The 13,851-nt window shown below is 41.6% G+C and overlaps 1 protein-coding gene across 3 annotated transcripts in view; it reads left to right on the top strand.

Moving 5' to 3' along the window:
• The window catches only part of Sptbn1 (spectrin beta, non-erythrocytic 1), a 167,281-nt gene that overhangs the window by 44,434 nt on the left and 108,996 nt on the right, over window positions 1-13,851 (top strand). For all 3 annotated transcript variants that reach the window (XM_021176094.2, XM_029483162.2, XM_029483161.2), the window contains exon 2: window positions 3,216-3,409. In XM_021176094.2, coding sequence (XP_021031753.1) covers window positions 3,262-3,409 — 148 coding nt within the window. In that variant the 5' untranslated portion in view covers window positions 3,216-3,261. The remainder of the gene's footprint in view (window positions 1-3,215; window positions 3,410-13,851) is intronic.

Below are 13,851 nucleotides of genomic sequence, written 5' to 3' on the forward strand. Positions count from 1 at the left end.
CATTGGGAAACTGGAAGGCAGCTGGTACCTGGTGATGGGTCAGATTTGTGAAGAGGTTCAGTCACTTGTGAGAGCAGGGAAGGGGGTACAGTAGGAGACTCCAGAGCCAGAACAAAGGAGCTAAGGCAGGTGCTAAGGGCTCTGGGGCCACAGTGTAGCTTATCCAGCTTGGTCAGTAGATGGCACCAAATAGCTAGAACTTCCTTGGTGAAGGGTTTGCCCTGTTTGGGTTTCTCCATGAGTTGGATTAAATCAACTTTTCTACACTTTGAATGATTATACTCCAAGGAGTTAATAGTATTGTAAAGGTTTTCTTTACAAGAGATAAAATATTCCAAGACATATTTTATAAAAGGCTGCGATGTTGCAGTAGTCGTGAAAATTGACCATCTCCAAGGTTACTAGTGTGATTGTATGGCTGGTCCTTCCCACTTCTTGTGCCCATCCCTGCTCCTGCGTTAGAGTTGCTTAACTATAAGGTCATTCAGTCAGTAGGTTTTAGCTGTTAATTTGTGGTTTTGTGAAATCCTGTAAATATGTTGTTAGCATAACTGTTAAATGAGTATAGCAACACACTTGTGTTGTTAGGCTTGATTGCATCTGGGGGGAATCTCACTCCCAGGAAGGAATGTGATGTTTTTGCTGTGGTGGATGAATGCAAGGGCAGATGCTGTGGATCTCTTGTCAGTGGTCGTGGTGCTATTTCCTCAAGAGCACACAGGATATGTTGATGGCTTGTGAGAGAACTATAATGGTAAAAGAGGAGGCAGGGGACGTCTTGGGCCACTGATGGCACCATTCAAGACACAGGTGGTTCATTTCAGCGTGGAGACCCTATTGTAGTCCTGTGTTGCTGGGTGGTGATCTTATTCTATTAGCATACAGATGCTAGTGATGAGCTGTGCAGACTGGCCCCTGTGCACATTCTTGGTGCACACTGAGTGACAGTTGGGCCAAGTGAGCATCCATATAATTAGTTTTTTAATCTTAATGTGAGAAGAGAGAAGGAGAGGAAATAACCACCAGCACCATTTCCCTTGTGATCTTTCTACCAATGAGACAGAAGGTATCTCCATCATAGTCCCTTCTTAGATTTGCAGTTAACTTACTTGGATAGCTTTGTGTAACTGTTTGAGCCTGAGTCCCTGTAGTGAAATTGAACACATACAGGAATTTAACCATAGCAATAGAATTAAGCACAGAACCTTAGAAATGCCGTAGGACTAGCCATATTGTACCAAGATGCATTCAAGAGCCCAAAAAGACCAACCAGGAGCAGACTGCCTGGGCTTACTCACCACTGACCCACAGGACAGTTTGCTGAAGCTGCCCTGAACTTTCATCTGGACAAGGTTTTATAGGAAATGGCTATCAAGGGGTGGAGGTTTCTGTCCTGGCAAGCATCTAATTGGGGGGCTGTTGCTGTCCATTAATATAATTGGCTAGTGCTAGGTGTCAAACCATAAACAACATTCTTTTCTCCTGATTTATGGTTGTTAGAAGTGAAGTATCAAGGTCAGGCTTGTAACCTGGAGTGAAGATTTGTTGGGGAATAACCAACTGGTGCTAGACATAGGTTTTGTTGAGGAGTAACTTGGAAACTGGTGCTAGACACCAGCCTGTTAGTTAACCACGGTTCAGCCTTAGGTCTGGTTCTCTAAGTTTGAGTCTGAATCCAAGATCTGGTCTTTCATCCAGGCCTTTCTCCAAGTCCTGTCAGCATGGCTGACACATACCCACAGACACTACTATCACATTCACGTCTACTACTGTCAGTGCCAAACCACTTCCATCTCTGGAGTAGCCTCCTAGAATCTGTTTCCACATAGCACCAAGAACTATCCTTTAGAATCACATCCATCAGTGGCAGATGCCTACTCAAAGGTCATCATCAGCCAAGTCTGGCCTGGCCCTGTCTAGCTCCCCTAGCCTTGTCTCTCCTTACCTTTCCCTGTGCACACCTGACTCCCAACTATACTGAGCATACCTTGGTGTTCCCTTTGTCTGGTGTGCTGTTCTTCTTGATCTGGCCATGGTCTGTACCTTTTAGACACTGGGACCTATTTCAGTACTAAGCAGAGTATTTATTTCTGACCAGTCTAAAATAGCCACTTTGAAATTCGTCTGTTTGTATTTTATTTTTCTTAAACTCTTTGGCTTTTTTTGTGTGTTTTTTGTCTCCCTTCTATGAGGATGTAAGCTTCACTTGTATCGTTTATTGTTCTCCCCAGGAATCTAGAGCAATGCTGATCATGTAGTAATTCCTTAATATATTTGGGTTCTGCATGTGAGTAATAGCTGTATTGAATGGAGAAACTGTATTTAAAACTAAACATATTTCTCTTGATCCTCCAAGAATACATTGATAAAGTGAAGACTTTAGTGGGCCAGAGCTTATTTCATAATTATTCCTAAAAAAAAAAAAAAAAAAAACCACCATTATCCTCAGGGGCTTTAAAGGAGTGGGTATTAGTACTGGTATTGGTCCTAGAATTTATAGTAACAATGGTATAAATAATTATAATACTTATTGAGTATTGGATACTTATTGGATACTGTCTTTGATGCCATATGCTTCCATCTTAACCTTAGGCATCAATTTTAATATGTAAATGAGACATAGAGACAGAATGATTTGTTAGTTTTTCTTATATAGTAGTTTATGAATGAAAAACTAAAAGGTAATAGACAATAAAACTAAGTGAATTCATTTAAAAAGACCCATGTAGATGCTGATACAGCCCCGATAAAACATTAAACCTTCACCTTAAACTTTTTTGGTTTTTTGTTTCGTTTTGCTCTGTTTTGGTGTTTTTTTAAGACATGGTTTCTCTATGTAGCCATAGCTGTCTTGTACTCCAGGCTGGCCTCAAACACATAGAGATCAGCCTGCCTCTGCCTCCTGAGTACTGGGATTAAAGGTGTGCACCATCACTGTCCTGACACTTTAAACTCCTTTAAGAAAGAACATTAATTTGGTATCCAGTGTTTCATTCAGTCTTCTCCCTCCTCCGTGTTTGGGGAAAGCATTAAAGTAGCATGACCGAGGTCACACATGTGGTATGAAGCACAGCCAAAGTTCAAAATTGGCCTTGGCTCTAGAAGGCACATCTGGATAAGCAGTGACTGTCCTAGTTCCTTATTATCACCCCAGCAGGTCTATAGAGGATGTACACTTTGTATAAACACCTGTGCTTTTCCTTTTTTACTCACAGAACTCTGGAAAGTAACTGATGTGGACAAGCAGCTGAGACAGTCAAGATGACGACCACGGTAGCCACAGACTATGACAACATTGAGATCCAGCAGCAGTACAGCGATGTGAACAACCGTTGGGATGTGGATGACTGGGACAATGAGAACAGCTCTGCAAGGCTCTTTGAGCGCTCCCGCATCAAGGCCCTGGCAGGTGAGTGTCCTGACGGTGTATGTCCCACCTGTCACCAGATGTTCTGTAGTCCCTTGAACATCAACCATTTCTCTTTTAAGCTGTCTTGCTTGAAGTTGACCTTTCCCTGCTTTAACATATCCTATGAGAGCTTGCTTACCCTTTTATAAGACATTTACTTTTGGAGAGCTGCCAAACTTAATGGCCAACATAGTTTAGAACACAGTCAGTAATGTTTACAGCAATTTAGAAAGAGCTGCTAAGAGTTTGTAAGGATTTTTTTAATTCTAACACATCTTTCATTTCAAATGTTTTAACATACTATATTTATATAAAATATCCAACTTGGCTGTATACGTAATGCCAGTGGCAGATTAGCTGATCTTTTCGGTGCAAGGTTGGTAAGTACCTTGAACAAGGGCTTTAGATCTGAAAAGTAGCAGTGTCCTGTAGGGAGGCCATATTGAATGCTGTTAATGAGTAGGCTTGCCACTGATCATTCAGTTTCATTTTCTAGAGAAAAACGATGCCAGGTAGATGTTAAGTAGTTATTCCAATTATATTCTAGTTTACGATACAAAGTCTATTATAATAGGTGCCTTGATTCTTAAACTATAAGTTTGTCAGTACTTTTGACATGATTCACGTGAACTAGAAACCCACAAGAAAGTATTCAGGAAACAAGGGAGCTAAACATTTATTCTTGTGTCTGCTGATTGGATTCTTTGAAAAGAATTCTGAATTCATGATTATTTTTAGTCAAGTCATTTCTGGTTGCCAAGAATAGAGATGCATGTACTCTGAATTAAAGAGATGTGTTTGCTAGTAGAAAGCACAGTTGTTCAACATGGACAGAGCCCTTGTTTCATCCCTGCCATAAAAAAAAGAGGCAACAGCAGCAGCATGTGATAGAATTAAAGGAGAATAAAGAGATTACCTTAAAATATCAGACAGGGGCCAGGTGTGGTGGCCATGCTTTTAATCCCAGCACTCGGGAAACAGAGGCAGGCAGATGTCTGTGAGTTTGAGGCCAGCCTGGTTTACCTAGCAAGTTTTAGGCCAGCTAAGATAGATGTGGTAAGACACTGTCTCAAATGAGAGAAAGAGAGATGGATGGAGGGAGACAGGGAGAGTGGAGGTTAGTCTCATGCAAAGCAGGCTCAACAAAGCCATGTGCTAACTGCTATAGGACAGTATCTCAGTTATTCTTCATTTGTTGGAGCCCTCCACTTAGTAACTGCGCCTTCATAATTTGTCTTATACCAGACTTGGGTGCAGTGTAGATTCAACAAAACCTCAGTGCAAAATTATATTTACAACTTAATTGACTTAATAACCCAGTTTCCTTTTAGTACAAATTTCTGTAAGATTGGGTGTGGTATTGAAATTCTGTTTGGCCCAGATATTTGTATAGCAGATCATGGCTAGCTGGAGACTTTAATGACTGCCTTTAAAAGAGGCAGCTTAAGACTGGTGCAATATTGCCCACCAGCCCTCCCAACCCAAGTTTGATCCCTGGGACCCACATAGTGTCAAGAGAGAATTGAGTCACAACAGTTTTACTTTGACCTCCACACCATGCCGTGTCATGTGTGCAGATCTTTCCTTCAAATTAAAAATTAATAAATAAAGACAGACAGACAGACAGGAAGGAAGCCAGCCAGCCAGGTAGTGATGGTGCATTCCTTCACTCAGGTGACAGAGGCAGGTCTGAGTTTCAGACCAGCCAGGTCTACAGAGTGAGTTCTAGAATGGCCAGGGCTACACAGAAAAATCCTGACTGACAAAAAAAAAGATAATAAACCAGAAAAAATATATTTGAAGAAAATGTAGCAGTGCTACCCAGCGGTTGGTCTGTCTAGAGGTGTGGTTGATGTGTCCAGGGCAGATAATTTGTAGAGTGGAGAAAGAAGGCTTTTATGTTAACTTTTTAAGGGAGATTAGCATATTCTGCATGAAGATAAACCATCTGTGAAAGGAAACAAGGTGCAAATTGGCCCCAGAACAAGAGAGACTTAGGTAAATAAACTAAGTCTCTTTTTAGCCTCCTTCTGTGAGTGCCTTACCCCCTGTAGTGGTCTTCCAGATTGCAGGAATCCTGGCTGCTGTCTGCTGAGCTTCATTGCTCATCCCTTCCCTTTTGCCTCTTGTCAAATTCTAGTTGGAAGCACTGGTGTGTTGGGATGGAGGGAGGCTTTGGACACTGAGCTGTGACTGGACTATAGCTATGTTAGAACACAGAGCCCTTTGGAGATGTTCTCTGCAAAAGCTGATGGCTCTCAGGGAGATGGCACTAAATGGCACTAGGCAGCAGAACAGTCAAGTAGATGCTTGTTTTCAACTCAGAGATAATAACATTTTATGAAATAGTAAGATTGCAATAAGCATTAACTGTTTTCCTTTAAGAGAAAAGAAATAGAAGTGGATACCTCTCTTTAAAATCCTTGAAATTATTGAAGAGACATGAACCTCATACTTTTAGCCCTTTAAAATAAGCCTCTACTGAAGTGCCCAATACTAGAACTGCTCCAGGTCTGGTTTGGTTTGTTCTTTACAGTGCTGACATAAAAATCTGTGTGTTACTTAATAAAGCAACAAAAACACTTATCACATATCAAATGAACAGTGGAGCTACGTGTGGTGGTACAGTGGGGCCATACTTGGTGACACGCATCTTTAATCCCAATGCTTAAGAGTCCGAGGCAGGCAGAAGTCTGTGAGTTTGAGGCTAGCCTGGTCTACATGGTAAGTTCTAGGATAGCCTATCTCAAGAAAACTAAAATAAGAAATGAACAGCAGGCACCATGCATGATGGTACATGCTTGTAATCCCAGCACTTGTAAGGCTGAGGTCTGAGGATTACTACTGAAGGCCTACATGGGCTTCATAGTAAATGCCAGGTTACCAAGGCTGCAAAGAAAACCCCTGGCTAAAAAAGAAAGCAGGGAGAAAAAAGGGGCCGAACCACAAACCATAGAGCAGAACACTGAGTATGGCAACATTGTATAAAGGCACTGTACCTTCTGAGACCCTGAGCTCAATCCTGCATACCCTCTGGTCAAAAAAGGCGTCCATTTCTTTCTCATTAGTACTGTCCAAGGGGACCGTCTATGTTCTTACATTTGACTTGTTTGCTGAAAGCCTGTAAATTCTCAGAAATCTAAAACCATGACATATCAAGTGCTGATACATGCTATTGGGTGAATCTGGTAAGAACTTTGCCACCCAGGTTTAACTTCTCATAGACTCCTTAGATTTTTCGAGTATACATGTGAAACTGCTCTGTCACCACACCATCTTAAGAAAATGGATGGACTGGAGTCTGGGAGATGTTGGAAACTTTGTCAGGTCTTAGCTCCTCCCTGGACTGCATGTTGCATGTTGGATCAGCCTGTAAATCTTTAGGAAATCCCACTGCTCTCTCCTGTCTCCAGCCTTAACCTATTACCATGAAGCAGAGCCATTTTTCTGTGTAGTTCACACTGAATTTTTCTTTGATTCAATCTCCTTGGTCTTTGTTAATCTGTATTATGTATCCTGTGGATTACTAGACTCAAGTATGTGTTCAAAGTAGTTCTATCCATGTTTTTTTCTCTAGCTGATGAATCAGTTCTTAGAGATAATGGCAGTAGATAGTATTTCGTTTACCCTTCCTTTAGCACCTCATGTAAGTCTGAATGCAGTTAGTTTTTGTTGAGCATTTGGCAAACTAATCCGTACCTAGTCAGAGCTGCTAACTATTGCGTCATTCGAGAAAACTGCTCTCTAACTTTTGTGATAACTATAGAACAGTTAATTCAATGTGTCTGAGAATTTGACTTTAAAATGCACTATACAATAATTCAGTCACCTTTACCCACTGGTCAGGTTTTACTTTTGTTCTCTAGACAGGAATTTGTGCGTAACAGTTCCATGGGTCCTGAACATGTTTGTGGTACTGAATTTGGGGAAGCAAGTTTGCACACAAAATCACTTAGCTCTATAGTTATCTGCTGTCAACACACAAAAGTTTATGCCCAGAACTGGTTGCTCGACTGGGGATGGGCATATGAGTTCCTAAGCACACCTCTCTTGGAACCATACTCTGGATCCAGACATCTAAAGTACGGCCAGTGTTGGCATGGATACTTGTAAATAATGCAGAAGTATTCAAGACTGCCTTGAGAAATACAGGATGGGAGGGGTGGTGGAGCTTAAGGATGACCTGATACTAAAGTGAAACCTAAAACCCAACTCCAGTGCTAGCAGGTGTGCAGTTCTCTTTGTGCATTTAATCAGCTGTAATCTTCAGGCATTCCCAAGTGGAGGTGTTTTTTAACTTTTCCCACTCAGGAAGCCATCTTAATTGGCACACTCAAACTAAATTTTACAATGGAGGATGATGGGTTTGTTTTTTTTTTTTTTCTAAGCTAAATGAAGGATTTCAGAGTAATCAACAATGATTTGGTTGGTAACTTTCACTATTTTGAAAGAAACAATTTTTGACTATATTACCAGGAAGAAGTATGTTTGAATTGGTAATCTCATTGCGAGATAAATGTATTTTTTATGGATATATTTGTATGTGTGTGTGTGTGTGTGTGCCTAGTTCAAATTTATGAAGTAGTATTTACCTGTACTTCATGAACTGCTGTGATATTCTTCTGTTCTGCTTTTTAAAATGCTAGTATTGCTTGGATAATTAGATTTTATTAATGCCATTAAACTATCCTGTTCTAACAGGTACATTTTAAAGGACAGCAAAGTGGTCTTTTTATTTGTAAGCTTTGTGAATCAGAATGTTAGTGGTTTAGTCATTTATTAGAGAATGGAATGAATAGCCTAATACTCAGTGTCTGCTTTCTGACAGGTACTATGGTTAGCATTAGAGAGGCTGGCCATGAGGGAGAGGGAGTCTGTGGAGAGAGGAGCTCTGTGCTCACTCAGGAAATACAATGTCAATACATGGGAGAAAATTCCAGGCAGAGACATGAACAGGTGTCACAAGCAGAAGGAGTTGACAGAAAAGCCAAAGAGCTTAGTGCTTATCCTAGAAGGCTGCTTCAGCTCAGCAGAGTTTTTGTTTTCAAATAGAAAGGATGCCCTAGTTGTAACAAAGGGCCTCCCTGAGATTCCCACCTTCAGAGAGCCAGAGACCCTGAGAGTTAACTGGAGAGCTGCTGCTGAGGTCCTGGGAACACTGGGATCGCTCCCAGCGGTGACAGAGAGAAGAGAGAGGCCGAGGGAGAGAAGGCATTTAGGAATCTGTTGTGCTTCTCTAGAGGGAGATAGTTCCTTTTAGATTTTACTACCACAGTGCTTGATCCAACTCCTGGAGTGCAGCAGTGTCTGGTAATGAGCCCTCTCACCCTGGCATGAAACGATCTTAGGAAAGCCCACCTTCAAATCTAAAATAGTATTTGGAGGCACTTCACTCCTCAGTCAGTAACAGGTCTTAAACTGTTGAGTTTGGACCCTCAAACTGGCTCTTCAAGGGCTGTGGAGGGAACGAGGGAGAGAGAAGGGGACCAGGACCTTGGCTCTGCTTACAGGCACCTAACACACAAGGTGTTAGCACAAGAGCGTTTTGTGGAGTATTCAGGCAAATATATCAGCAAGGACCACTGTAGGGCTTTGCTCACAATTATTCCAGTTTTAGGATTATATCTCATCTTTAAATTTGTACACTATATAGCCTTCAGAAACTATACAGACTTGGAGATTCTTCATCTAACTGTGCCTTTGGGAAATTCTCTTATGGCCAAAGCTTCCAGGCCCTTCTGGGTTTGGCAGGCATCCAGAATTGTTCATTTCTAGGCAGATGCTAAGAGAGAATGGCCTCAGAGTTCTGCTTCCCTGCCAATTACTGTAAGGTAGTGGATAAACTTCTACAGGACAGAAACACTGTCTTGTGGGATCATTTTGAGAACTCAAGCACCGCCTTCCTCTACCTCTGAGTGCTGGGATTAAAGGTGTGCACTAGCATGCCGCACTGAAAGTCAATCTTTTAAAGAGAGAGCTCTGTTTCCCTCCTCGGGGAGGAGTGTTCCATACTGAGAATATTACCTTAATACAGGTGGCAGAGTAAGAAGTCCCTGTGGGAAATCAGAAGCGTTCAAAGGGCACGTGTTCTGCTAGCCTAAAGCCTCTGGTGACCTTTGCCCTTGTTTGCAGTGGTGCTCAGAGGGCATTTGTGACTCAGTCCTCGTTCCAGGAACTGGGATGAAGCACAGGAGAAGAATTTTAGGTTGGAATTTTTAAACATTTTGTTTTCTAGCAGTTCTGGGCAACTGAGCCCAGGACTTGTATAGCCTTCTTACCAATGAGGCACAGACATCAAGCTGTATATCAGCACCATGACTTTGTTTTTTAAATGAAAACAAATGTGTGGTCGCCATATTTGGTCTTCTCTGATTGGACTTCTGTTTTAGGTCTATATGCTATACTTATAGTGATCCTGCATGTTCCTAAATTTGAGGGAAAATGATTTGAGGAAGTATAACAAAAATACTTTAAAGTTTTGTTTGGTACATTGACTTTTCTCATTCTAACCCCCAACCAAATAAGTGAGGTTGAGGGAGAGGGACATATCCATGTATAAAAACCCTAGTGAAGCGGGCTAGTTCTTGCTGGAACATGCTGGCCTCTGGTGGGGTAATTTAGCTCTCATGTGCATTCCTCTTTATGACCACAGCTGTCGCTTGGTATCAAAGGATGATAAAAAAGGAATATGAGCAGGCTTCCAGGATTATTTATCATACTTAAAACTTGTGAGTCGGGGGCTGGTGAGATGGCTCAGTGGGTAAGAGCACCCGACTGCTCTTCCGAACGTCCGGAGTTCAAATCCCAGCAACCACATGATGGCTCACAACCATCTGTAACGAGATCTGACTCCCTCTTCTGGAGTGTCTGAAGACAGCTACAGTGTACTTACATATAATCAATAAATAAATCTTTAAAAAAAAAAAAAAAAACTTGTGAGTCACTATCACCTTGGAGAATATTTTAGAATAATGCAGAAGTGTTAATAGCAGTCTTTGATAGGGGTATTAATTCTTATTTTACATACTCCGTGGCTGCTTTTGTGCACCCCAGCATGTGTTAGCAGTTGTAAGACTCAGAGGCAACCAAAACCCTATGATCTTTGCTTGCCTTTTCCAGCCCTCTTGTAAATTGCCTTTCTTGGTATTAATATTTTATACATCTCCAGATAGCCTTAATTTCTGAGGTAGTTAGAGCTTGTACCTCTCCCAACAATTGTTAATTCCAAAAAATTAAGAGGAAGGTTCTGAGATAGCTTTTGTAGCTCATTTGGGGAATCTGTAATGGTTGAGCTTATAAAACCTTTCTCAAGAGAGCTAAGCATTGCCAGTGCTTTAGGGAAAGGTTGCGCATTGAGAATTGGCGCTTTCCATGTATTTTCTTTTTGTGTCTGACTGTCAAACACAGAAGCAAAGCCAGTTTATGGGGGGGTAAAGGGGCCCTACCTGACCTGTTATTTAAAAAAACAAACAAAAACATTTATTATACCATACATTTGAAAGATATAACAGAATGAATTGTAAGCTATGGAGGGCTGATATGCTTTACCGGGTATGTTCAAGGCCTTGGGGTCTAAGTGCTAGCACTGGGGAGAAAAACAAAAACAAACAAACAGAAATACCAATGATTTTTGGCATGAAATAACCTCAGGAGTTAGCAAGCTGACATTGTTCTGTTACCAAGGTGACTCCCAGCGTCTTCTACTGTTCTGTGTAACAGTGAGGAGTGGATTGCGAGTATATGTTGGTAGGTGACAGTAGCAACCTTTGTTCTTCATGAGAGAATGAAATAAGAAATGATTTATGATGCTTACTCAAGCTCATGGAAATTTTTTTTTTACTGTTTTATGTATGGTGAGTCAGAAATGCAGGCCCTTTTAGAGTGTTATTAACAAGAACGAGTGTAACTGATTATAAGCACGTGAAATTACAGACTTCTTTCCTGTGCATTGATTTTTGCCATTCACTCTTCCATAATCTTATGATTTTTTTTGATCAGTAAGAATATTGGACCATTGCTTTCTGAGCCTTTAATACCCCAAAATTATCCCTTAGTATTTCAGAGAAGTTGATGATGGGGTGTCACAAAATGCTCAAAGTGGAGAAAACTAGTCGAACACATGCCAAGGTGTTTCCATATTCCTGCGTGTGTGTGTGTGTGCACGCACACACACATACATTAAATGAATATACAGTTGCCTCAATGTGATAGGTTACAGTGTCTGAAGTCACTGGTCAACTTTGGAATATCAGTCTTAGAGATACTGACTGGAAAGTACAGATCTGGAGCAGTTTGGTGAAGGTTGGCTTTGTAGAGTTCACCAGGCCCTGCAGTAACTGGGACTGCTGAGAGGTCGTCACCCCACAGTGCTGCATGCAAGTATGAGTCAGTAACTCATTTATGAGACCTTTGTTATAAAAATGAGATTTGGCCGGATTCCCAGTCCAGTTCTTATTTCTTAAGGTTGGAAAACAGGACTTGGAGGGATCGGCTGACAGCTTTGAGAGCACATGTGAGGAGCATGTGATTCGAGGTATACTGTCAGTGTGTTCCCTCTGCTTTTATTGAAAGTTTATTTTTAATTATTTTTAAAAACTAATAACCAAATGTGCACCTTTCGTTGATATTAACTGCGTGCACACTGCTGGGTAACAGATGTGTAGAACGTTTTAATCTTGCAAAACTGAGGAACAACTAACTAGACAGTTATTTCATCGTCCTTCCTCCATCCTCCCAACTGTTCCCAGGACTTAGAACATGTTTGTTTTTTATTTAAATTAAAATTCCAGGATGTTTTATTACAAAGGTGAATGGACCTTGATCCTTGAGATGGGCTTATTGGTAGGATCTCTGGTATCAAACAGGGGCAGCTACAAGCACGGTTGGATCACACTGGACGAGGGTGTCTTTGATCTCTTTCTTAGAGGCTCATCTACATATTTTTGATAAGTCACCAGGGCTTTAGAAATGGATTAAGGGATGGCATAAATTTGGGTCACAGACCACTACTCTTCACATAGACCTGAATATCCACACCAGCAAACTGCTCCTTGCCCAGAAGCAGAAGGGGCTCCAGGAACATATACCACGCTGAGTGGCTTGATCATCTCCAGGGGACATCAGTTTGCCTTAATAGGCCATTTCCCTTTCGAAGTGCACCACCACTATGGCTGTCTTCTTGGCTCAGACCTGCTCAGACTGCAGTGGACACTTGGATGGCATAGGTGCCATTATGAGCCTGTTTTTCTCATTTTGACTGGCTTTTTGCACTTAACATAATACCTTTAAGGTTCATCCATGTGCTGGTGTGACAGGCTTGTGACATGATTTCATTTTTTAAAGCAGAATAATATTCTAGTGCATGTGTGTATCTCATTCTTCTATTTGTTGTGTATGAGTGTTAATGTTTGTGGGTGCACATATGGGTATGGGTGTGCATGCACATGACTGTGCACACGTGTGTGGAGGACAGAGATCAACCCTAGATGTTTGTCTTAGTTGGGGAGTCATATCCATAACCAAAAGCAGATTGGGGAGGAAAGGGCTTATTCTGCTTATACTTCTAGATCACAATCCATCATTGGAGAAGAAAGCACAGTATCTCCAGCAGGGCTAGGACCTGTAGGCAGGAGTTGATGCAGAGGCCATGGAGGGGTGCTGCCTACTGGCTTGCTTACTCTGGCTTGCTCAGTGTGCTTTCTTACAGAACCCAGGACCACAGCCCAGGGACAAAACACCCATAGTGGGCTAGGCCCTCTCCCATTGATCACTAATTGAGAAAATACCTTACAGCTGGACCTCATGGAAGCATTTCCTCAACTGAGGCTCCTTTATCTCTGATGACTCCAGCTGCGTCAAATTGACAAAACTAGACAGTCCAGTGTTATTCTTCAGGTGCACATACCTTATTTTTTGAGACAAAGTCTTTCACTGGTCTAGAACTTGACAACTAATCTGGTAGAGGTCTGTTGGCCTAAACTCTCCAGTGCTAGGGACGACATGTCCGCACCACTGCTTTGCTTGCTTTTTAATGTAGGCTTTGAGGAATGAACTGAGGCCTCCTGCTTGCAGATTTCGTTTATCTGTCTTTCATTGATTTATTGGGTTTGTTCCCATTTCTTGACTGCTTTGTTGAATGTTGCAAGAAGCAGGGTGTGAAATGTCACATTCGAGCCTCTGTGTTATTTCCCAGACATGGAATTTCCATACCATGTGGTGGTTCTGGGTTAGAGTTTTGAAGAACTTCATATTGTTTTTATGTGCTGAGATTATTTACCTGTCTTCACTAGTTTAAACAAGTTCTAGGTCCCTGCATATCCTTTACGGGAGCTTTTATAAGATGGTTTTAAAAAGGGTATAAAGGGAGGCTGCAGTGTAGACCAGTGCTTTCCTGGCATGCCCAAAGCCATAAGCTGGACCCTGAGTATCACAAACTGGAAGTG

The sequence above is a fragment of the Mus caroli genome, unplaced genomic scaffold, assembly GCF_978045245.1.
Source record: "Mus caroli unplaced genomic scaffold, Mus_caroli_1 scaffold_13, whole genome shotgun sequence".
Taxonomy (NCBI): Eukaryota; Metazoa; Chordata; class Mammalia; order Rodentia; family Muridae; genus Mus; species Mus caroli.